The sequence below is a fragment of the Accipiter gentilis genome, chromosome 17 (assembly GCF_929443795.1).
Source record: "Accipiter gentilis chromosome 17, bAccGen1.1, whole genome shotgun sequence".
In the NCBI taxonomy this organism is placed as follows: Eukaryota; Metazoa; Chordata; class Aves; order Accipitriformes; family Accipitridae; genus Astur; species Astur gentilis.
In genome coordinates, this window is record NC_064896.1 from 4791040 (window position 1) to 4812073 (window position 21034).

General features: G+C 66.1%; 2 protein-coding genes across 6 annotated transcripts; both read right to left on the reverse strand.

Annotated features, from left to right (window-relative positions):
* Positions 1 to 29: 29 nt before the first annotated feature.
* Positions 30 to 9745, reverse strand: MAP3K6 (mitogen-activated protein kinase kinase kinase 6). Of its 4 annotated transcripts, none has more exons than XM_049819707.1 (28): positions 9697 to 9745; positions 9125 to 9315; positions 7772 to 7795; positions 7156 to 7343; positions 6870 to 7038; positions 6566 to 6672; positions 6264 to 6434; positions 5849 to 5961; positions 5539 to 5698; positions 5245 to 5395; positions 4932 to 5039; positions 4807 to 4856; positions 4581 to 4676; positions 4160 to 4244; positions 3945 to 4078; positions 3738 to 3865; positions 3495 to 3631; positions 3216 to 3321; positions 2875 to 3032; positions 2588 to 2768; positions 2344 to 2506; positions 1907 to 2072; positions 1624 to 1809; positions 1416 to 1521; positions 939 to 1167; positions 594 to 849; positions 389 to 465; positions 30 to 263 (listed from the first exon to the last, which is right to left on the reverse strand). In XM_049819707.1, the coding sequence occupies exons 2-28, from the start codon at positions 9218 to 9220 to the stop codon at positions 185 to 187; spliced, it is 3624 nt and encodes a 1207-aa protein (XP_049675664.1). In that variant the 5' UTR covers positions 9221 to 9315; positions 9697 to 9745; the 3' UTR covers positions 30 to 184. The 4 variants fall into 4 exon arrangements, with proteins under 4 accessions (XP_049675664.1, XP_049675663.1, XP_049675662.1 ...); XM_049819706.1 differs by lacking the exon at positions 9697 to 9745 and adding an exon at positions 8491 to 8630 and having other exon boundaries at positions 30 to 260; positions 9125 to 9685; XM_049819705.1 differs by lacking the exon at positions 9697 to 9745 and adding an exon at positions 8491 to 8630 and having other exon boundaries at positions 9125 to 9685.
* Positions 9746 to 11292: 1547 nt separating this feature from the next.
* Positions 11293 to 17284, reverse strand: CD164L2 (CD164 molecule like 2). 2 transcript variants are annotated; one of them, XM_049819721.1, is made up of 6 exons: positions 17038 to 17284; positions 15144 to 15248; positions 14594 to 14671; positions 14310 to 14375; positions 13429 to 13594; positions 11293 to 11805 (listed from the first exon to the last, which is right to left on the reverse strand). In XM_049819721.1, the coding sequence occupies exons 1-6, from the start codon at positions 17120 to 17122 to the stop codon at positions 11799 to 11801; spliced, it is 507 nt and encodes a 168-aa protein (XP_049675678.1). In that variant the 5' UTR covers positions 17123 to 17284; the 3' UTR covers positions 11293 to 11798. The 2 variants fall into 2 exon arrangements, with proteins under 2 accessions (XP_049675678.1, XP_049675677.1); XM_049819720.1 differs by lacking the exon at positions 11293 to 11805 and adding an exon at positions 12148 to 12966.
* Positions 17285 to 21034: the final 3750 nt, after the last annotated feature.

The window sequence follows — 21034 nt, forward strand, 5'->3', positions numbered from 1 at the left end:
GTTTATTGCTGTGGGCACCGTACCCCAACTTCTCCCTCCGGTGTGGAGCTGGAGCCCCTGCATCCGCCGGCTCCCAGCGTGGGGCTGTCCCCTCCATCACCATCCTGCCAGCCGCCGTGGTGGCAGCCCTGGGGCTCCAGGAGCTGGGTGTCCTGGATCCACGTCCCCACGCTGGGGCTGGGAATTACTCCCCTTCCTCCTGGGCGAGGGTCCGGCGATGCTCCAGGATGGCTGCCCAGAGGCGGTACGCCGGCCCGCGCCTGCTGGGACATGGGGGGCTGTCGGAGGGAGGGGACCAAGCCATGTGTCCCCCCCCACCCTGCCAAAGCTGCCACCCCGCTCTCCCCACCTCGGCCAGGCCAGGAGGGGCAACACGAGCTGGGGGTACCTGATGCCCACGTAGAAGAGGTCGTCACGGGTGGCACAGCCCAGCAGGTCCCGCAGGGTGAAGGCATGGGAGAGGAGCTGCAGGAGGTGGCAGAGGTGTTGGGGGGAGCAATGCCGGGGAAGGAGGGGGCTGTCCTGCTCATGCCAGCGGGGCCTGACCCCCAGCTCCCACGTAGCTGTGTGTGCCAAGTGGCCACGGGCCTCACCGTGGCCGTGGTGGCCGGGTCCGTGTCGTGCCGCTGCAGCCACTCGAGGAGGAGGGGGTCAGCCTGTCCCTGGGGGGACTGGGGGCTTGGGGGTGAGCGATCCTGCCCCGGGGCAAAGCACCTCGAGGGGACCTCTCCATGATCCCCTCTGCGCCGGGGCTGGCTGGGGACCACGGTGTCATTGTCCCCGGAGCGAAGTGCCCGCTGCATCAGCTGCTGCCACTCCTGCTCCTTCTCGGCTAGCTCCTGGAGCAGCCTGGGGAGAGTGGGACACGGACTGGCACCCAGTGGGGGGCAGAGACTGGGACCCCAGGAGATAGAGGACAAGGACCAGCGAAGCCCTACCTGCCTGTCTCCATGCGGAGATGGCAGAGCTGTGTCACCAGTGCCGAGGATGCCTGCAGGGAGGGCAGGGGGTCCGCCCGGGTGCTGGGGCCGGTGCTGAGTCCTGAATTAGTGCTATCCTGCTGGGGTGGGCTCCTGGGGATGGACAGCCTCGGCGGCATGGGGTCATCCTTGTCACTCGTGTCCTTGATGCCATCCATCCCTGGGCTGCCAGCCTTCAGTCCCAGGTCTGTGGGGGCAGAGGCAGCGATGGGCACAGAGAAGTGCCCGATGGCCTCGGACCCAGAGCACCAGGGACAAAATGGGGAGCTGGGCCCAGCCAAAGCTGCCCCAGTGCTGGCTCCCCCCCTCATGTCCTTTTCCCAGCACCCCAAAGTCTCCCAGCCCACCCCAGACCAGCCACCCTCTTCGTCCACCCAACCGGCCACGGTGGTGGGACCCAGACCCACGTCCCAGCCATCCCCCAGTGTCACCCACCTCTCACCAGCACGGTGAAAGCCGCCTGCACTGCCTGGCTCACGGCATCATCCAGTGCAAACATCCAGTGGGGTTTGATGTGATGCTGGCGCAGCACCCGTCTCACCTGGAAGGGGCAGAGCCATCCCAGGGCATCGCTGTACCAGGGCATCACCCACACCAGGGCATCACCCACTCAGCACCCTACCAGTCCATCGCGGGTACTCACCACTGCCTGGAAGCTGAAGAGGGGAGCCTGGAGGTGGGGAAGGCTCAGCCCCTCTGCCCACAGCTGGGTCTGCAGTGCCAGGAGGTCCTGGCACAGCTGGTGCTGGCTGGGGCACTGGATGTAGCTCCGCAGGCAGCTCAGCAGCTGGGCGAGATGCTCCGAGCCCAACCTCGCACCCGCTGTGCTCTGGGTGGGTAAGGGAGATGCTCAGGGGCTGCCACCGTGCCCACCCTCCAGCCAGTTGCTGTGCAGACCCCCCCCACCCCGGGCACCCAGCGCCCACCTGGCTCTCCTCCAAGGCGGCGATGATGCCCGGTGCCTCGGCGGTGAGGACGCGGTGCAGCGTGGCCCGGCGCTTGCTGTCTTTCCGTAGGAGGAACCCGTCCCCGCTCTCCTCGGGGGAGGACGAGCGCAGGCTGTGGTCGGAGCCAGCTGAGCCCTGGGCAGTGCTGGGGAGAGGTGGGCGAGGTTGGCACTGCCCTCTCCAACCTGGCCTCGGGCATTTAGGAGTGTGGCCTTGGGGTCGGCACAGCCATTGGGCTTGGCAGACGGCATGGGGGACCTCCTGTAGGCCCCCCAGGCTGTAACGGGGAGGGATGTGATGCCCTGGCACGATGAGGAAGCATCATGGGGTGCAGTGCTGGGACACGGCAGGGAGAGTGGGTGCCGTGGGAGGCAGAAAGCCAACCCCCCCCCTCCAGGGTCCCTCCATCCCCCTACCCCAAGTAGCTGCGGCTGGAGGCTGCCTCGCTGGGGTGGCACGGGAGCAGGAGGCTGCCTGCTGTGCCCCTCACTGGGGCGTCCTGCCTGGCTGAGGAACATCCTCTGCTCCCATCGCTGCCCTCCACATCCCCATCCTGCTGCGCAAAGTGGGGGGGATCACCTGCCAGGGAGATGATGGAGACGGTTATTTAGCAGCTCATGCCAGGTCCCCCCTATCCTGCTCCCCCCCACCAAGACTCACCCCCCACCGGGGGCACAGGCCGAGTCCGGACCCTCCTGGCGTCGGCGAGGAAGGGGTCCTGCAGCAGCGCGGCAGCCGTTGCCCGCTTGGCCGGGTCGGCCTGGAAGCAGCGCAGGATGAACGTCTTGGCTTTATCTGACATGGACTCGGGTACCTCCGGGTGCATCTTGAACATGCCCACCTGGAGGGAAGGCACCCGTGGAGCTGCAAAGGGACCAGCCGTCCCAAGGAGGGGGGGGAATTTCAGGGCTGGGGAACCCCCATCCCCTGCCCAAATCCGTGGGTACCTTGAACATCGCAGCCTGGGGGCTGCCCAGCTCGTAGAAGGGGGGCTTGCCTGTGGCCATCTCGATGATGGTGCAGCCCAAGGACCAGATATCCGCTGGCTTCCCATAGCCCCACGGCCCCTGGTCGATGATTTCTGGGGCCATGTACTGCAGGGTGCCTGGGGAGAGGATGAGGAGGGGTGAGAGGAGCCCATATCCATCACCCAAACTCCCCGCCAGGGTGGGTTCTCCTTGTCCCCATGCTGGGTACAAGGATGCAGACCCCCGTTGTCGCCTGGTCCTCAGCATCCCACCACCCCCAAGTCGAGGGAACCCAGTCCCCAGCCCCGGGCTGCCTTTACCTGTGAAGGTCTCGGCGCTGGGGCTGATGCCCGCCAGGCGCTTGGAGGTACCGAAGTCAGAGATCTTCAGCACCCCGCTGTACGTGTTGATGAGGACGTTGTCTCCCTGGGGCGAGAAGGGCACCCCAAAATAAAACCAAGCCACAAAAGGCTCCTGGTGCTTGAGCAGGGCATCACCCCAGGGGCTTTGGATACAGAGGGGCAGCTCCTGGCTCCCCGGTGTCCCTTGAGATAAGGGGGTCAGGTCTCATGCCCCCAGATGGGCGATGCCCCCCTCACCTTGATGTCACGGTGCACGATGTGGTTATCATGGAGGTAGCTGAGCCCATCGAGGATCTGGCGGGTGTAGAAGACGATGGTGGGTTCGTTGTCTTTCAGGGGTCCCCACTTGGAGCGCAGCAGGGACGAGAGGCTCCCTGGGGAGGGAGGGGGCACAGAGGGGGGCATCTCCCCCATTTAGGCCACACGTACGGCCACGTGTCCCCCTTTTGACCCCCAAATCCCATCCCCAGCGCTGCCTACCTCCCGGCACCTCCTCCATGAAGATCTTGATGAAGCCGTCCTGGCTGATGGAGCCCAAGTACTGCACGATGTTCCTGTGCCGCAGGTGCTTGTGCAAGGCGATCTCCTCGTGCAAGGACTGCGAGTACCTGCATGGCAGGACACCAGGGTGAGGGGCTGCCCAGGGTCAGCCGGGACCCTCCGGGACCCCCTCGGCGTGGCACCTACCGGCTGTCCCTCTCTGGGATCTCCTTGATAGCGATGCGCACTTGGTTGCTGAGGCAGCGCCCGGCGTAGACGACCCCGTATGTCCCCTTGCCCAGGATCACCCGCTCACCCGCCTCCGAGTACTCGTAGCTGTACTGCAGGCAGAGATGCGGAGTGGCAGCCTGTGCCACTCGGTGCCCCGTGTCCCCCCATGTCACCCCCTGTCCCCAGCTCACCTCCAGGATGGGCTGTGTGGGGCTGGGTACCTCCTCACCACCCGCTGCCTGCTCAGCCAGAAGGGACTGGATCTGGTCGCAGAACCTGCCGGTGGGAGGACAACGGTCCTGAGCCCCAGTGAGGGTGCTGGGGACCTGGTCACTGACACCCCCCCCCCCGGCGCAGAGGGGCTCCTGCGCCCCCTCGCAGTTTGTCCCCCACCAGTGGCACAACGCGGGGGGCCTGTGCCACCCTGCTTTGTGGGACCCAGCTGCAGGGCTTGGGTTCCTAGGACACCCCTTCCCCCCCCCCCCCAAATTAAGGTAGGGAAGAAATAGCCTGCTCCCATCCTTCCCTGCTCACCAGGGCAGTGACTGGGGGTCCCCCATGCCCCCACCAGCAATGTGGGGGTCCCTGTGCCCCCCACCCCGCCCTGCTCACCACTGGCAGTGCTGCTGGGAGGGGAAATAGAGCTGGAAATCTTCCTCCACGTGCATCACGTAGAGGAAGCAGCCCCGTTCGTCGCATTTGCAGATGCTGGAGGGAGAAGACCCCATCCCATCCCATCAGTGCTGGGGCTGATGCTGCCCACGGGGCGGGCAGAGGGGCTGCGGGCACACAGGGGCATCCTCGGTCCTGTCAGCGAGGGGACTGGGGACACGCTCACCTGACACCCCGGATGGCCGTGGCCGCAAAGGTCCAGCTCGATGCCGCTTTCTGCAGGAGAAGGGGCAGGTGAGGAGGGGGTCGGTGGGGACCCCGCTAGCTCTCCCCCTCCAGCCCCATCCCTACCTCCTCCGTGGGGCAGACGAGGGCGAGCGTCAGGGCGGGCTCCTCCGTGCCACCGTGCAGTGCCAGCCGGGCCGGCCGCAGGACCTTGCTGAGCTCCAGGACCAGGACCTGTGGCAGCAGGGGACTGCAGGGTGAGCCCCCCACCCGCCGGGTCCCCAGCCTGCATCCCTGCACCCCCATCCTCCCCCCCTGGGTTGGCACCGGTGGGCTGCTTGGTGCCTCCCCAAATCCCCAGTGAGCCCGGACCACTGGGTGATCCCTAGGGATGTCCGGGGGTCCGGGCAGGAGGGGTTGGGTCTATGGGGTCCCTCACCGGGCAGTGCTGTGCGGCAACGAAGGGCTGGCATCCCTGGAGGAGGAAGCCCAGCCAGAAATCAGCCAGCTCCTGCCGGGCAGAGGGGACCTGTGGGCTCCTCTGGAAGTGTTTGTAGAGGAGGAAGGTCTCCATGACCGAGACCAGGTACCTGTGGGGACATGGGGGGCGAGAGAGGAGAGAGGGATGTCCCCAGCACCTCCTAAAAGCCCCTAAACCCCCTCCTGGAGCACAGACACCAGGGACTGGAGACCCAGTCTTGCCCGGGTGGGCACGTGCCGTGCCGTGCCGTACCAGCCTGGTGCGTTGAGCTTGTAGAGCTTCTCAGAGGCTTGGATGACTTTGCTGAGATCGTTAGCCAAGATGCCAGCTCCGAGGCAAAAACCCACATCCCAGTAGTAGCGCAGCTCTTCCGGGCTTCCCTTGCGACCCTGCAGGCAGCTCAACTTCACCCCTGGACACGGGAGCAGGAGCCCATCACCCCTCCGCCAGCAAATTGGCACCTGGGCAGAGCTGCTCCGGGGTGCCGTGATGCCAACAGACCCCAGTGTTTGGTCTCCATCCCCAGTGGGTCCTTGTCCCCAACCCGTGGGTGGGCACCCACCGATTTGCCGCAGCTGCACGGAGGTTTCGAACTGGTGGCCGGCAGCCACGAGGAGGACGGCGGCGTTGATGCCCGCGTGGAGACTCGGCTCCACCTTGAAGGCTTTGCTGTACCTGGGCAGAGATGCCGGGTGGGGGGCACGGCCGCTGCCACCCCCCTGCCAGCCAAAACGCGGCTGCCTTGGGCTCCTGGAGCTGCCCCCTATGATGGAGGAGTGCTCCCAAGCCAGAAAAAAACCCGAAAGAAGTAAAAATAATAAAAGCCCGGCAGGAATTAGCATCACCTGCCTCCGCATTGCTGCCGGGGGGCGTTGAATGTGGGGCTGTGCTGCCTGGAAAGCCCCCAGAACCGCTCCAAACCCCCCGGACGGGGGCATGGGCAGGCAGGTGGCCCCCAGCCCTGTCCCCAGCCTCACCAGTAGAAAGCTTGGTCCCTCATCTTAGTGTCGGTGAGGCCGGAGCTGATGAACATGTCCTTGTAGATGCGGCCGCACAAGCAGAGGAGGTCGGGCGCAGCCCCCTCCCCACGCTCCACCACGGGCAGCAGCACCGACAGGGCCTTCTCCCGGTCCCCGGCACGGTTACGCCTGCACACACGCGACCGGCGCTTGGCAAACGGCATCGCCAGCACGGCCCCTCAGTCCCCTGAGCCCCCAGCTCCGTGCCATTGGGGTACCCGGGGTATATTTATGTGTCCCCCTCCCCGGCCACCGCTCACCGGCTGAGGGCGAAGGCGTAGTGGAAACGGACGTTGTGCTGCTCGGCCACGGCGCAGGTCGGCAGCGCCTGGAGGTTCTCCACCAGTGAAACGATGGCATCGTAATCCTGCGGGGATGGCGGTGGGGCTGAGCTGGGGACCCCCGGGCTGCCTGTGCCCAACTCCGCAGGGCGATGCTCTCCCCGCACCGGACAAGCTCTGAGAGTTGCAAGCTCCTCCGAGCAACGGCAGGCTGCGGAGCAAACCCCCCCCGAGATGCCGACGTGGTCCCCGGCACCTCCCCGGGATGTTTAAATCCCCTCACCTGCACGTCACGGTAGGAGAGGAGGAGGTTCACCACGATGTCCAGGCTGAGCAGCTCCATGCTGTCCAGGCGCTGCTGGATGCGGGCCAGCTCCCGGCTCAGCTGTTCCCCCCGGTACATCTCCCGTGCCCTCCGGATATCCCGCCGGATCATCTCCCGAAAATACCCGCTGGGGATGGGGGGCAGAGACGTGGGGATTATCGGGTGGTGGTAATTCTCTGCCAAGCCCTGCCAGCCCATGTGGGCATGGGGGTTTGCCCGCAGGCGGAGGAGTGGGCAGCAGTACCAGGAGTCAGTGGGGATCCCCTCCAGCAGTTGGACGAGCCGGGCTGCCAGCGGGGTGAAGGCAGCCTCCGTCTCAGAGCTGGGCTGGAAAAGCTCCGTCAGGCACTTCATGGCCCCGGCGTCACAGCAGATGACCTTGTTCTGGGGGGTGACCACATATGGGATGAAGGTGTAGCTGCCACAGAGGTCCTGAGGGAGGGGAGAAGGGGCGAGAGGCCGTGTCAGCCGAGCTGAGAACCCCCCTACTCATATCACGGACCAAACCCCTCTGCCCAAGCCTGCTCACACTGCCCAGGCCATACAGACCATGCTAACGCAACGACCTTCCATATAAGTCATTAGCAAGGAAAGACAAACCAGCTTTCTCTCTGACTGCCATCATTACACTCCAGAGTGAACACTCCTGGTTCTTTCAAAACCAGGTACCCCTCTCTGTGCTGCTGTTTCTTGGCGCTTGCTCTGAGCAAGTGAGGTCTCCCTAACTCAGATTTGGGGAGAGGTGTCGCTCCTTGTCTGCAATGTCCACCCTTCAAGGCTGGGGAGAGGCAGCTCAGCAGGAGAGAGGGACTCAAACCCCTCTGGCACCGCAGCAGAAAGCATGAGGAAAAGGGACGCACCGAGTTCTTCTGGCAGATGTCCTCCTGGGGAGAGAGGGAAGGAGGAGGGATTTAAGGAGAGTCCCCGGCAAAAGAAATCAGCCGATATCAGGCTCAGGGACTGGAGTTACCTGGAAAAGAGCCAGGGACAGCGAGGGACACTGGGGCTGAGCCACAAGGGCGGCCAGTTGTCCCCACACTGCAAGCGTTGCGTGCGGAACCCCCCCACCCCGGGCAGGGCTGCAAAGGCAGCCGGCTTCTGCTCCAAACCCGGCATAGGGAAAGGGTCTCCAAAGGGGAGCCTGGGGCTCCCCGGAGCCAGGGTGACATTTGGGGACGATTTGGATGTGCTCCCAGCTGCACTTTTTTTTTCCCTGAGCAGTGAGAATCCCTCCTGCTGGCCCCTTCTGTGTGGAAGGTTTTGCTTCCAAGGAATCGGCTTTCCCCAGGGAAAAGCGCCTGTTCCTGAATTTCCAGCTGCTTGGGGCCAGGGAAGCACCCAGCACCCTGCACCCAGCTCCGGGGCTAACTGGGATCCCCAGCCACTGTCTCCTCATCCCATCCAGGTGCAGAGAAATCTCTGTCAGAGCAGGATGCAACCGTGGGAACTCTGCCGGGCTCGGCGGGGGGGGTGGGATGGAGATCCCCCTCCTGCCGGCGCGGATGCTCCAGGTACTTGGTGCCACCCTGGAGCAGTAGCACCCAGGGGCTGGGGTGTCCCTGTCCCCGTCCCCACTGACCTGCAGGGCCTGGAGGGGGGGCAGGTCAGCCTGGCAGCACAGCAGGATGTTGTGGGACATGTTGAAGCTCTCACGGACGCCCAGGTGGTAGAAGAGGGAGGGTTGGCAGACGGAGTCGCTCAGCTCCACCACGGCCACGTCTGCGGGCAGGACGGCGGGGATGCTCACGGGACCGAAGCCAGACCCCGAATTCATGGGGCAGGGAGAAACAGCCACCCCCGAGTTTGGGGGGGGGTCTGCATCCCCTAAAAGAGGGGATGGCCCCTGCCATCACAGCACCTGAGGCTACGGTGAGGGGCACCCGCTTGCACCCTGGCACAGGGTTGAACCCTGAGCAAACCCTCCACAAAAACCACCCTTTCTGAAATCACACCGGCGTGTTTAACGCCAAGGAGACATCCCTGCAAATGTCCAACCACCCCGGAAAGTAAACAGGAGGAAGGCAGGAAAACAAACAGCGAACCACCCAAGCACACAGCCGGCAGAGCTCCGCCGGGAGCTGCACAGGGGCTAGGGAGACTCTCGGCCCAGATATTCCCAGACAGCTGGGATAACCAGGCAGAATAGCGGGAAAAAGAGGGTGATAGAAACCCCACGCCGGGAATTCCGCCGGCGGCATGGGTCGCATCCTCACCTGCGTTGTAGAAGCGGTCGAGGGTGCCGGTGTCGCCCAACACCAGGGTGCCGAAGGGCAAGGTGTGCAGGCGTGCCCGTAGGTGACGACAGGCATCGCGCAGGCTGTGAAGCGCGGGGCAGGCGGCCGGCTCCCGGCCCAACACGCAGACGACGCTCAGCGCCCGTCGCCCGCTCGCCCGGTCCCGGGACCTGCACACCGGCCGGCCCGTCGTGCCCGCCACCGCCAACGGGTCCTGCCAGCAGCTCCCGGTGACCACGGGGGTCCTGGGCACCTCCGTGGCTGGGGCAGGCTGATCCATGCTGGGGGCTCGGACTGAGCACCGGGAGAACCCGTACCCTGCACCGGGCTGCCCTGGTCCTTACCGGCAGAGCCCTTACCTTGCACCGGGCTGCCCCTAATTTCCCCCCCCCCCCCCCCGGGAGAGCTTGGACCCTGTACCGGCTGACCAGCACCGGGCTGCCCCGTTCCTTACCGGGAGAGCCCGTATCCCGCACCGAGCTGCCCCGTTCCCCCCGCCGGGAGACCTCCCTACCGGGCCGGCTCTCACCGGGAGCGTCCACCCCTCTTACCGGGCTCCTTTCCGGACGGCTCCGTACCGGGGCTACCCCGCACCGGGCTCCGCTCCGCCCCGCTCCGCCCCGGGCACCGAACGCCGCTTCCGCCTGTCCCGGCCGTGAGTCAACGGCGGCTCCGCCCGCCCCCCCCGGGACGGGACAGGACCCCCCCGGCCGGATCCTGCCCCCCGCGGGCACCGGTTGCAAAGGGCCGGTTGCGAAAGAAGGGCAAGGGGAAGGGGAAAAAGGGGGGGGGGGGGAGGGCCGGTTCTCCCTCCCAGCACGTGTCACAGCCAAAATACCGGCTCCGAAGTCGCTTGGGTGGTGGGAGCAAAGCTGGGGTTCTCTGGGCAGCCCCCCCCCCCCCCCATCCCCGTACCCCCATCACATCCCCCCTCCCGGGCCAGGGAAGGTGCCCGGGGGATGGAGACGGGAGCCGAGTGGGCAGAGCTGTGGGCAGAATTGTGACCCGTGGCTCTGAAGTGCCGCGTCCCCGGCTGGGAAAGTCTTGGTCCGTGGTGACATGCAGGGGACAGGCTGGCACAGCACCCTGCGCAGGGCTGCCGTGCAGGCGGAGAAGCACATGTACAGGCGGAGAAGCCAATGTACAGACGGAGAAGCCAAGGTACAGGCGGAGAAGCCCACGTACAGGCGGAGAAGCCCATGTACAGGCGGAGAAGCACATGTACAGACGGAGAAGCCCATGTACAGGCGGAGAAGCCCATGTACAGGCGGAGAAGCCAATGTACAGGCGGAGAAGATGCCATGAAAGCAAACAAGCCATTGCACAGGTAGAGAAGCCACCAGGCAGGCAGGGAAGCCACCATACAGGCAGACAAGCCACAACACAAGCAGACAAGCCACCGTACAGGCAGACAAGCCACCGTGCAAGCAGAGAAGCCACCGTACAGGCAGACAAGCCACAACGAAGGCAGACGAGCTGTCCCAGCGTTGTTCCCCCAGCAGGGCAGGGCCAGCCCCGGGGCAGGAGGGAGGAGTGGGGACGCTGGGTGCCTGGGGACAGCAGGACACGGAGCCCTGCCTGCCCAGGCCTGCCGCTCAGCCCCATCACCATTTTTGGGGAAGGCAGAGCCAGGGGTGCGGCGGCTGCGGCACGCACCCTGCCCGGCCTCCTCCCCTGCCGCCGCGTCCCTCGTCCCCATCGCCATCCCTGGGGTGATGGGATGTGGCCGCAGATTCCCCCTGAGCCCCAGCTCAGCCTGTCTGCGCTTATCTGGAGCTGGGGAGCCCAGCCCAGCAATTCCTCCAGTTCCTCTGGCCTCAGCCTGCGGTGGGGATGTTCCCCACGGAGCGGGAAACCACGGGGCGAGATCCCCGGGACAGGAGGGGATGATGTCCTGTTGCTCCATCTTCCAGCACGGTACCTCCCATCCCCATACTGGTTCCCCTCCCCTGGTCGCTGGGAGGACTGGAGTCACTCAGGGCCACCCACCAACACCAACCTGGGGACAGGACACAGCCACGTCCCCAACTGCAGGTACGAAGTTTGCAACCAAAATCTCCCGGGGCAGCACCAGCCCCTCGGGCTCCGGGGGTGATGGGTGACGACAACACGGACACCAGGAATAGGAGGAAAATCCTTTATTGGGTCTCTGTCCCCCCGGCGCAGGCTCGGGCTCTGCCCGGCGTGGGGCTGGGGGTTTGGCCGGCAAAGGGCCACCCCACTGCCAGCCGTGGCCACGTGTCCTCGGATGCCCTGGGTCCCCCAGGCTCCTGGCAAGCACAGGGCTGGGGGGAGCCCAAGACTGGGATTCAGGGCTGGATGGGACCCCTGTGCCCAGCTGCACCCCCTCCACCCTGCTCTGCCCCCACCCCAGGGAGCAGCCAGAGGGTGCGACCGTGGCCACGCTGGGTGCAACCCCCCCCCGGCTCGAGCATCCCCAGCCATGCTGGGGACAGAGCCAGCTTTGCATAGTTGTGGTGTGGGGCTCTGCAGGGCCCTGTGGCCACGCTGGGGGGGGTCGGTGGGGGGGACAGTCCAGCAATGGGCAGGGATGCTGGCACCAGGCGGGGACGGTGGCAGCGCTGGCCTCTTCTCCGCCTGCCCCGGGGAGGACGAGGGCAGCATCTCCCCCAGCCCGGGGCGCGCGGTGGCCTCAGATCCTGGTGCAGCGGACAGAGAAGAGCGCATAGCAGAAAGGGCCCGGGTGGTTTTGCCTTTGGGGGGGGGGGGGGGGGGGGTGTCCAGCCCCTCGCAGCCCCCAGGGAGTGGGGTGCAGGTGGGGGGGGGGGGGGGTGCCCCAGTGCCCACCCCGCTGCACCCATGTGGGTGGCAATGCCATGGGGAAGGATTGGCCCTGCACATGGGAATTGGGTGGGAGCTACCGCAGGGGAGAGATGGGGGGGGGCACAGGCTTTCTGCAGCTGTGCCCCCCCCCCCCCTGCACCTCCACCCCAGCTACACGAACACCCCCCCCCCCCCCCCCGCCGGACACGAGACAGACACCACCTCGCAGAGTTTAATTGGGGCAGCCCGAGCTACAAGTCTCACCCCACGGCACACGACACGCACCCCCCCTCCCCAAAACAACACACAGAAGGGGGGGGCAGGGCTGGGGACCCCCCCATACACCCCCACAGCAACACAGAGGCACAGCAAAAGCACACAGCAAGGCCCTGGCTCCGCTTCTCCGGCCGGCATAGAGGGGCTGGGGGGGGGCCGGGGCGGGCAGGGGCTGGGAGAGGTCGGAGCAGGGGCCTGGGTGCTCCAGCCAAAATGCTACAGGGAAAAGCACCTGAGAGCCCACCCGGGGGAAGGGAGGACCCCAAGCCCCCCCCCCCAGCGAGCCCCAAGGCTGTGGGGAGGCAATGGGGCAGGGGGTGCGCAGGGTGGGGAGGGGGGGCTGCTGGGTGCTCTCTAACTGGGGCCAAACTGGGCCCTGCAGCTCCCACCCTGCCAAGGGTGCTCAGGGGGAGGGGGGACTTGCACCCTGCCACCGTGGGGCTGGGGAGGGGGGTCGGGGACACCTCGCGCAGGTGGCAGAAGGGGCACGGAGGTACCAAGGGGCTGTGCATCGGCTGCATCCCACCAGGGGCTCCGTGCACAAAAGGGGGCTGAGGGGGGACACCCCCTTCCCTTCCACCGCTAACAACTCCCAGGAAAACAGCAAACCAGCCGGGAAACCCCCCTTCATGCAAACCAGGAGAGAGGGACCACGCCATTCCCCCCCGGAGAGGGGCGAGGGAAGGGTGAAGCTCTGGGGGTGCAGGGGGGCAGCCCCCTCCCCATCTCCACCAGCACCCAGAACCTACTGGTTGTCCTCTCTGGCAGCGTGCAAGGAAAGAGAGAGGGGGCACGGCCCCCCACGTTAGACACGGCGAGCCCCATGGCACACAGGCACGAGGAGAGCACGGGCCCCCATTTGGCTGAGCCTCAGAGGGATGGATTTGGGGGTCCCGCACTCCCCACGGGGCTCAGAGTCAGGATCCGGCCAGGCAGCAACAGACAGAGGCGGCGGCAGGACAGCCGGACACCAGCGAGGGGACAGGCAGGGGAGGACGAGCCCCTCCATCTCCCAAATCCTCCCCCCGCCGGGCAAGGACGGACCGGCACAAACAGCCACGGGAGACAACACTCAGCAGCGAGACAGGACACGGCCAGACGGGCCACGGAGCCCCACGGACCGGGGCTGACCCCCAGTTTTGGCTTTAAGGGTGGCTTGGCCAAGGCATGACCTGGCACGGGTCCCCCCCACTCCATCCCGGCCGGGGACGCGGGAGCCTTACAGCGTTTGGTAGGTGCTGTCCTTCGACTTGATGAACTTGATGATGAAGAAGACCACGGCTTGGACGCTCAGCACCAGCACGATGCCGCCGATGAAGCTGGCCGTGTCAAAGCCGGGTGGGTGAAATTCGGGGCTGCCTGTCAATGGGGCACTGGTGGTGGTGGTCCCTAATGGCAGGGGAAAATGGGGGGGGGGGGTTATGGGTGCTTTTGGCATCCCTGGGGTACTGATGTCCCTGCCAAGGAGAAAGGATTTGGGGTCTGCACAGACCCCAGTGTCTGCACAGGGCTGGGATGTCCCCATCACCACGCGATGCCAGGATGGGCTCAGCCCCTTCCCATACCAGAGCAGCCGGCACCGCACGGGAGAGGAGCCAGCAGTGAAAGGATCCCAGTGGGATCAATAATTCAGAGGGCTCCAGGCTCCGGTTACCCGCCGTAATTAGCCCAACGCTCTCCAGTTCCCGCTTACTGGAAGAGACTCCTGATCCGCTTCCAGCCCCTGCTCCTACCCGGCTGGAGACAGCATTTCCCAGCAAGGATGGCAGCAGGAATGGTTCTTGGGGGGGGGGGGGGGGCTGAAGGGTGTTAAGACCCCTCCAGCCCCATCCTGGTATCACTGTAGCCCATGGCAGCATTGATCAGGGCAGAGAGGAGGGATGGGGACGGAGCTGTGACCCTGGGGACAGCGCTGGCACCTCCTGGGGCACAGCCAAGGTTGAAGCTCCATGGATGCAACCCCAAGAGCGGCTCTGCTCATCCCTCTCCAGGGATGCAAAAAACAGAGGGAAGCGGCTTGTCCCATCCCACTGGCCACTGTCCCCTGGGGCACCCAGACCCCCCCACCCCATCCCACCACCTCCCACCTCCCCGACCCACTCACTTGGGGAATGTGTCGCCGGCTCCTTGCTATGGGACCGTGGAGGCTCTCCGGTGGGGGACTTCAGTGCTGCCGGAGGCAGTGACAGAGGGAAGGGGGGGGAAAAAGGTTGTCAAAGGACATCGCCATGTACCCCCCGCCCCACGTCCCTGTCCCAGGGGTGGGATTTCATCCCCACGGTGCCGGCACCCACGACAGCACCTCCTTTCCGAAGGCTGCTGGGTCTTGGGGGGGGGGCTGCTGGGGTCCAGGGGGGGGACCCACTCTCGCGGGGGGAGCGGGGTTACCTCGACACAGGGTGCTGGTGTTGTAAAGCACACAGGTCTCCCGCGCTGCCACTCCTCTCTGGATGCAGCTCCCCATCTCTGCGGGAAAAGGGAGCGGGGTTTTCCCAAGGGATCCCTGGCAAACCAGCCCATGGAGGCACCCAGTGCAACTGCTGGCATTTGGGCCCAGGGCTGCCCTGGGCACCTGAGGGTTTGGGATGGTGAGGACTCATTCCCAGGGGTGGGCGTCCATCCGAGAGGCTGCGAGTCGGGGCTCGCATCTGCACCCCTGCGGGGAAGAGCCCCAAACAAGGGCTTTATAAACTGGGAGCAGCACACACCAAAATCCTGCACCCCTGCCTGCTGGGCTGGCACGGATCCCCTGCCTCCCCCCAGGATGGGTCGGATGAGGTGGACCTTGACCATGGAAAGCAACTGGGACCAGGCACCCAAGGGTGCTGAGCTGCCAGCGCCATCCCGGCACGGCCCCAGCCCAGTGGCAGGGGCTGCAGAAGGCTGGTGGCAGGTAGGAGTCCCTCGCTGTACCCCCACACAGCTGAGCCCCCCTCACCTGGCTCCTCGGGGGTCCCACAGCCCATCCAGATGCAGCCAGTGGTGTTGTGTGAGGCGGTGCTGGCCGTACATGTCTCGCAGGACCTCAGCTCGCTGCACTCTCCTGCCAAAGCCAGGGGAAAGGGGTGAGGTCCAGGCCAGCATCCGTCCCCAAATCAGCTGGGGTGGGGGCTTGACCCTCTGCTCCACGGAGGAGGATTTCTCACCACGCAGCAGGAGGGATGAAGGCACCTATCGCAGCACCAAAACCATTAACTGACCCATCCTGGCTGGCTGCAGGTGTCTTTGTAGCATCACGAGCTCTCCAGAGAGGGGACATCCCGCACCCCACAGTTCCCAGCACCCACAGCCACCCGGGACACGCGGACCTCACCCCATCGCCTGCAGCCACGGCAAGCCCACCCCAGCCTGGGTTCTTTTGGTAGAGGTTTAAAAGAGACGAGGCGGCAGCACCAGCCCAGCTGCTCCCAGTAGCCCGGTTGGGGTTACCCGAGCAGCGTTACCCCTCTGCCCCCCCCCCCAGACCACCCCACAGGACCCCCCACTCCCCATTGCCCCAGCAATGGTGGTGAGTCACTTGGGTGTTTGCGGAGCTGCTCTGCCACGAGCTCTCCCCCCACACACACACACTCATCATTAATTTACAGCGATGACTGTCGACGAGGGAGGCTGCAACGAGGAGCCACGGCCGGGCCCTGCCTGCACCTCGCTGCGTCCCAACGCCCACGTTTGCACCATCCCAGGAAAGAGCTGGGAGTCATTCCATTTCCACCCTGGACACGTTTCCAGGCTCTCAGGGGACAAACAACCCCTCCCCCAGGGCTTGCAGGATGGTGCTGGGGGCTGCTAACCCCCTGCATTGGCTTCCCAGGGGTCTCGGCCACGCAGGGACCGACCCGGCCTCACGCTTGGCTTTGCCACGTTGCCGGCATGCCATCCCTGCGCTTTGCACAGCCAAAACCACACCACCTCCCTTTGGGGTGGGCAACTCCGCCCCCCCCCCCCAACTTTTAGGGTCCTCCTGGTCTCCTGGGCCATGCCTGGCTGAATCCAGATGCCCTTTTCTTCCCCCAGTGCCCCCCAGAGCAAAAGCAAAGGGGGCAACTGGTGGCGTAAGGCACGATGTGGGATGCTGCCGACCCATTGCCATGGCTACGGCGTGGTGGGCACGCCGCCGGGCCCCCCCTCCAGCATTTAGAGACCTGCTGGGAACCAATGGGAAAGTAGGACTTTGTTCGCAAGGGTTTCAAGGCAGGTTTATAATTTAAGTTATTTTTATCGCGGCAGGCACAGGAACAGACGTTTGAGCCCATCGTTGTCAACTCCCGCTCCTTCCGTCAGGTGTGGGGAGGGAGAGGGAAATAAAGGGGGGGCAGTGGGGCCTGCTGAGGTCAGCCCCATCCCAATGGGTGCTCTGGGAACACACGTGGGTCCCAGTGGGACAAGTCAGGGTGGAAATGTCTCCCATGAGCAGCGGGGGGATGGGAGAAGGGGAGCAAAAGCAGGCCTGGGGTTTGCATAATTCATGCCCGGAGTTGCAGGCACCCCAGGCAGGAGGATGACGGCTCCGCTCCCCCCCCACAGAAACCGCCACGAACCACGAGATTCCCCCCCGCTTTTTGGAAAGGGGGACAGACCCTGCACCCCACTTATCCCACAGCAGCCCAGGGGACCCCTCCAGGCCCTGGGGGTCCCATCCCCCCCCCCCAGCTGGCACCGGGAGCGGACACCCCTCTCGCCCCCAAACCGGGGCCAGCCGAGGAAACGGTGTTCTCCCAGCCCCATCACAGGCGAAGGGACCCCCCTCCCCAAAAAACAGAACCCCTCCCCAAAAGTTCAGCTGCCCCAAAGCTGCAAACTTCCCCCACCCACCCCCCGCTCCCCGGCCGTACCTGCGCGGGTGGGTGCGGGTCCCTGCGCGCAGAGGAGCGCGCAGAGCAGCGCGCAGCGCAACGCCCCGGCGTACGGCGGGGCCATGGCCCCGGCCCGGTTGTGCTGGGCTTAGCCAGGCTCAGCTCTCAACCCGGCTCGGTTCGACCCGGTCCCAGCGGGACGTTGTCGGCTGCGAAGCCGAAGAGCTCCCGGGAGAGCGGAGCGGAGCCCCGGGCACATGCGCGCCCGCGGGAGGCGGCCCCGGTGGCGGAGGGGAGGGGGGGGGGGGGGGGCCGGAGGGGGGGGGGCAGGCCCCGCCTTGTCCCGCCCAGCCCCGCCCCGGGGGGCCCGGCCCATGGGGGGGGGGGGGCCCGCTCCGGGGGTGCAGTCCCCTTTAGCCGCCCCCCCTCGCTGCCTGCACGCTGCCGTGACCGTGGGAAAGGCGGGGCTGGCCCGGTCCCGGGGGGGCTCTGGAGCTGCAGCCCCAGCACGCCCTGCTTCCCTGAATGCACTGCGCTGCACACGCTGCATGCGCTGCACACGCTGCGCACGCTGCGCACTGCCTGCCCGCTGCGCACCCTGCACTCACTGCGCGCGCTGCGCACACTGCGCACCCTGCGCACGCTGCGCACTGCCTGCCCGCTGCGCACCCTGCACTCACTGCGCACGCTGCGCACACTGCGCACCCTGCGCACGCTGCGCACTGCCTGCCCGCTGCGCACCCTGCACTCACTGCACACCCTGCACTCACTGCACACACTGCACATCCTGCACTGCGCACCCTGCACTGCCCACGCTGGACACACTGCACGCTGTCTGTGCACTGCACAGCCTGCACGCGCTGCACACCCTGCGCACTGCCTGCCCGCTGCACACCCTGCGCTCACTGCACACACTGCGCGCTGCCTGCCCACTGCACACCCTGCACTCACTGCACACACTGCACACCCTGCACACTGCGCACTGCCTGCCCACTGCACACCCTGCACTCACTGCACACACTGCACTCACTGCACATCCTGCACTGCGCACCCTGCACTGCCCACGCTGAACACACTGCACACTGTCTGTGTACTGCACAGCCTGCACACGCTGCACACCCTGCGCACTGCCTGCCCGCTGCACACCCTGCGCTCACTGCACACACTGCGCGCTGCCTGCCCACTGCACACCCTGCACTCACTGCACACACTGCACACCCTGCACACTGCGCACTGCCTGCCCACTGCACACCCTGCACTCACTGCACACACTGCACTCACTGCACATCCTGCACTGCGCACCCTGCACTGCCCACGCTGGACACACTGCACACTGTCTGTGTACTGCACAGCCTGCACGCGCTGCACACCCTGCGCACTGCCTGCCTGCTGCACACACTGCACTCACTGCACATCCTGCACTGCGCACCCTGCACTGCCCACACTGAACACACTGCACGCTGTTTGTGCACTGCACAGCCTGTACGCACTGCACACCCTGCACTCACTGCACACACTGCACATCCTGCACTGCGCACCCTGCACTGCCCACGCTGAACACACTGCACGCTGTCTGTGCACTGCACAGCCTGCACGCACTGCACACCCTGCGCACTGCCTGCCTGCTGCACACACTGCACTCACTGCACATCCTGCACTGCGCACCCTGCACTGCCCACACTGAACACACTGCACGCTGTTTGTGCACTGCACAGCCTGTACGCACTGCACACTCTGCACTCACTGCACACACTGCACATCCTGCACTGCGCACCCTGCACTGCCCACGCTGGACACACTGCACGCTGTCTGTGCACTGCACAGCCTGCACGCACTGCACACCCTGCGCACTGCCTGCCCGCTGCACACCCTGCACTCACTGCACACACTGCACGCACTGCACTCACTGCACACCCTGCGCGCTGCCTGCCCACTGCACACCCTGCACTCACTGCACACACTGCACACACTGCACTCACTGCACACCCTGCGCACTGCCTGCCCGCTGCACACCCTGCACTCACTGCACACACTGCACACACTGCACTCACTGCACACCCTGCGCACTGCCTGCCCGCTGCACACCCTGCACTCACTGCACACACTGCACTCACTGCACATCCTGCACTGCGCACCCTGCACTGCCCACACTGAACACACTGCACGCTGTTTGTGCACTGCACAGCCTGTACGCACTGCACACCCTGCACTCACTGCACACACTGCACATCCTGCACTGCGCACCCTGCACTGCCCACGCTGAACACACTGCACGCTGTCTGTGCACTGCACAGCCTGCACGCACTGCACACCCTGCGCACTGCCTGCCTGCTGCACACCCTGCACTCACTGCACGCACTGCACTCACTGCACACCCTGCACACTGCCTGCCCGCTGCACACCCTGCACTCACTGCACACACTGCACACACTGCACTCACTGCACACCCTGCGCACTGCCTGCCCGCTGCACACCCTGCACTCACTGCACACACTGCACTCACTGCACATCCTGCACTGCGCACCCTGCACTGCCCACACTGAACACACTGCACACTGTTTGTGCACTGCACAGCCTGCACGCACTGCACACCCTGCACGCACTGCACACACTGCACATCCTGCACTCCACATGCTGAACATACTGTACACTGTCTTTGCACTGCACACCCTGCACTCACTGCACACCCTGCACACCCTGCACGCACTGCACACTGTCTGTGCACTGCACACCCTGCACTCACTGCACTCACTGCACACCCTGCACTCACTGTACACTGTCTGTGCACTGCACACCCTGCACACCCTGCATGGGCTGCACACCCTGCACGCGCTGCACACCCTGCACTCACCGCACTCGTTGCACACTGTCCGTGCACCGCACACCCTGCACCGCACACCCTGCCCTCACCGCACACCCTGCACCGCACACCCTGCCCTCACCGCACACCCTGCCCTCACTGCACACCCTGCACCGCACACCCTGCCCTCACTGCACACCCTGCCCTCACCGCACACCCTGCACCGCACACCCTGCCCTCACCGCACACCCTGCCCTGCGCACACAACGCGCTGCCCGAGCACTGAGTGCCCTGCACACCCTGCACTCCCTGCACTCCCTGCACACCCTGCACACCCTGCACTCCCTGCACTCCCTGCACACCCTGCACTCCCTGCACTCCCTGCACAACCTGCACACCCTGCACTCCCTGCACTCTCTCGCTGCGCATCCTGCGCTGCACACCTTGCACTCCCTGCACTCCCTGCATGCCCACAGCCGGCCAAACGCCCTGCAACCCCCCCCCCCCCCGCACACCCGCTCCCGGCCCTCGCCCCCCCCCGCCCCCAGCCCGGGGCACCGCCACCCTCCCCGGGGCCGCGCCGTCGCGCCGACGTTCAGCACCGCGAACAGCTCCCGCCGGGCCGGACCGAGCCGAGCCGGACCGAGCCGAGCCGGGCCGAGCCGAGCCGAGCCGAGCCGAGCCGAGCCGAGCCCTCCCTTGCCCCCCAGCCCCAGGCCGGCCTCCGAGGGAGCGGCTGCAGCCGAGCCCAGGAGCACCGGGAGCTCCCGACCCCCGCGGGGTCCCGGCAGCGGCTCAGCCCGGTCCGGGCACGCCGGGACTGGCCGAACCCGCCCCCCCGCGGCGGGGGCAGGTTGCCGGGGAAGGGCTGAAATGCACCGGGCTTCGAGGAACCGGCGCAGGGGAAGAGTCCCGGGGGTGCGCACGCCTTCTCCCTCCTTCTCCTCCTTTCCCCGGGGAGGAGGGCTCCCTGCCAGTCGCCCTTCCCGCAGCCCACCCCCACCCCTACCCCCCCCCCCCGGGCCGGGCCAGGCCTTCCCGGTTCTCCCGGCAATGAATTATTCAGGCCCGCGTGGGAAAGCCGGACCGCGGGGAGCTGCGGGGGAAGCGGAGGGGGGCTGCGCCCCCCCGGCTGTGCGGGGGAGGACTCACTTTCGCCACCCCCACCCCTCCCTTTTCCCCCGGGCCGCCCCCTTCCACACACCCCACGCCCAGCGTGTAAAGCGGAGCCCCCAA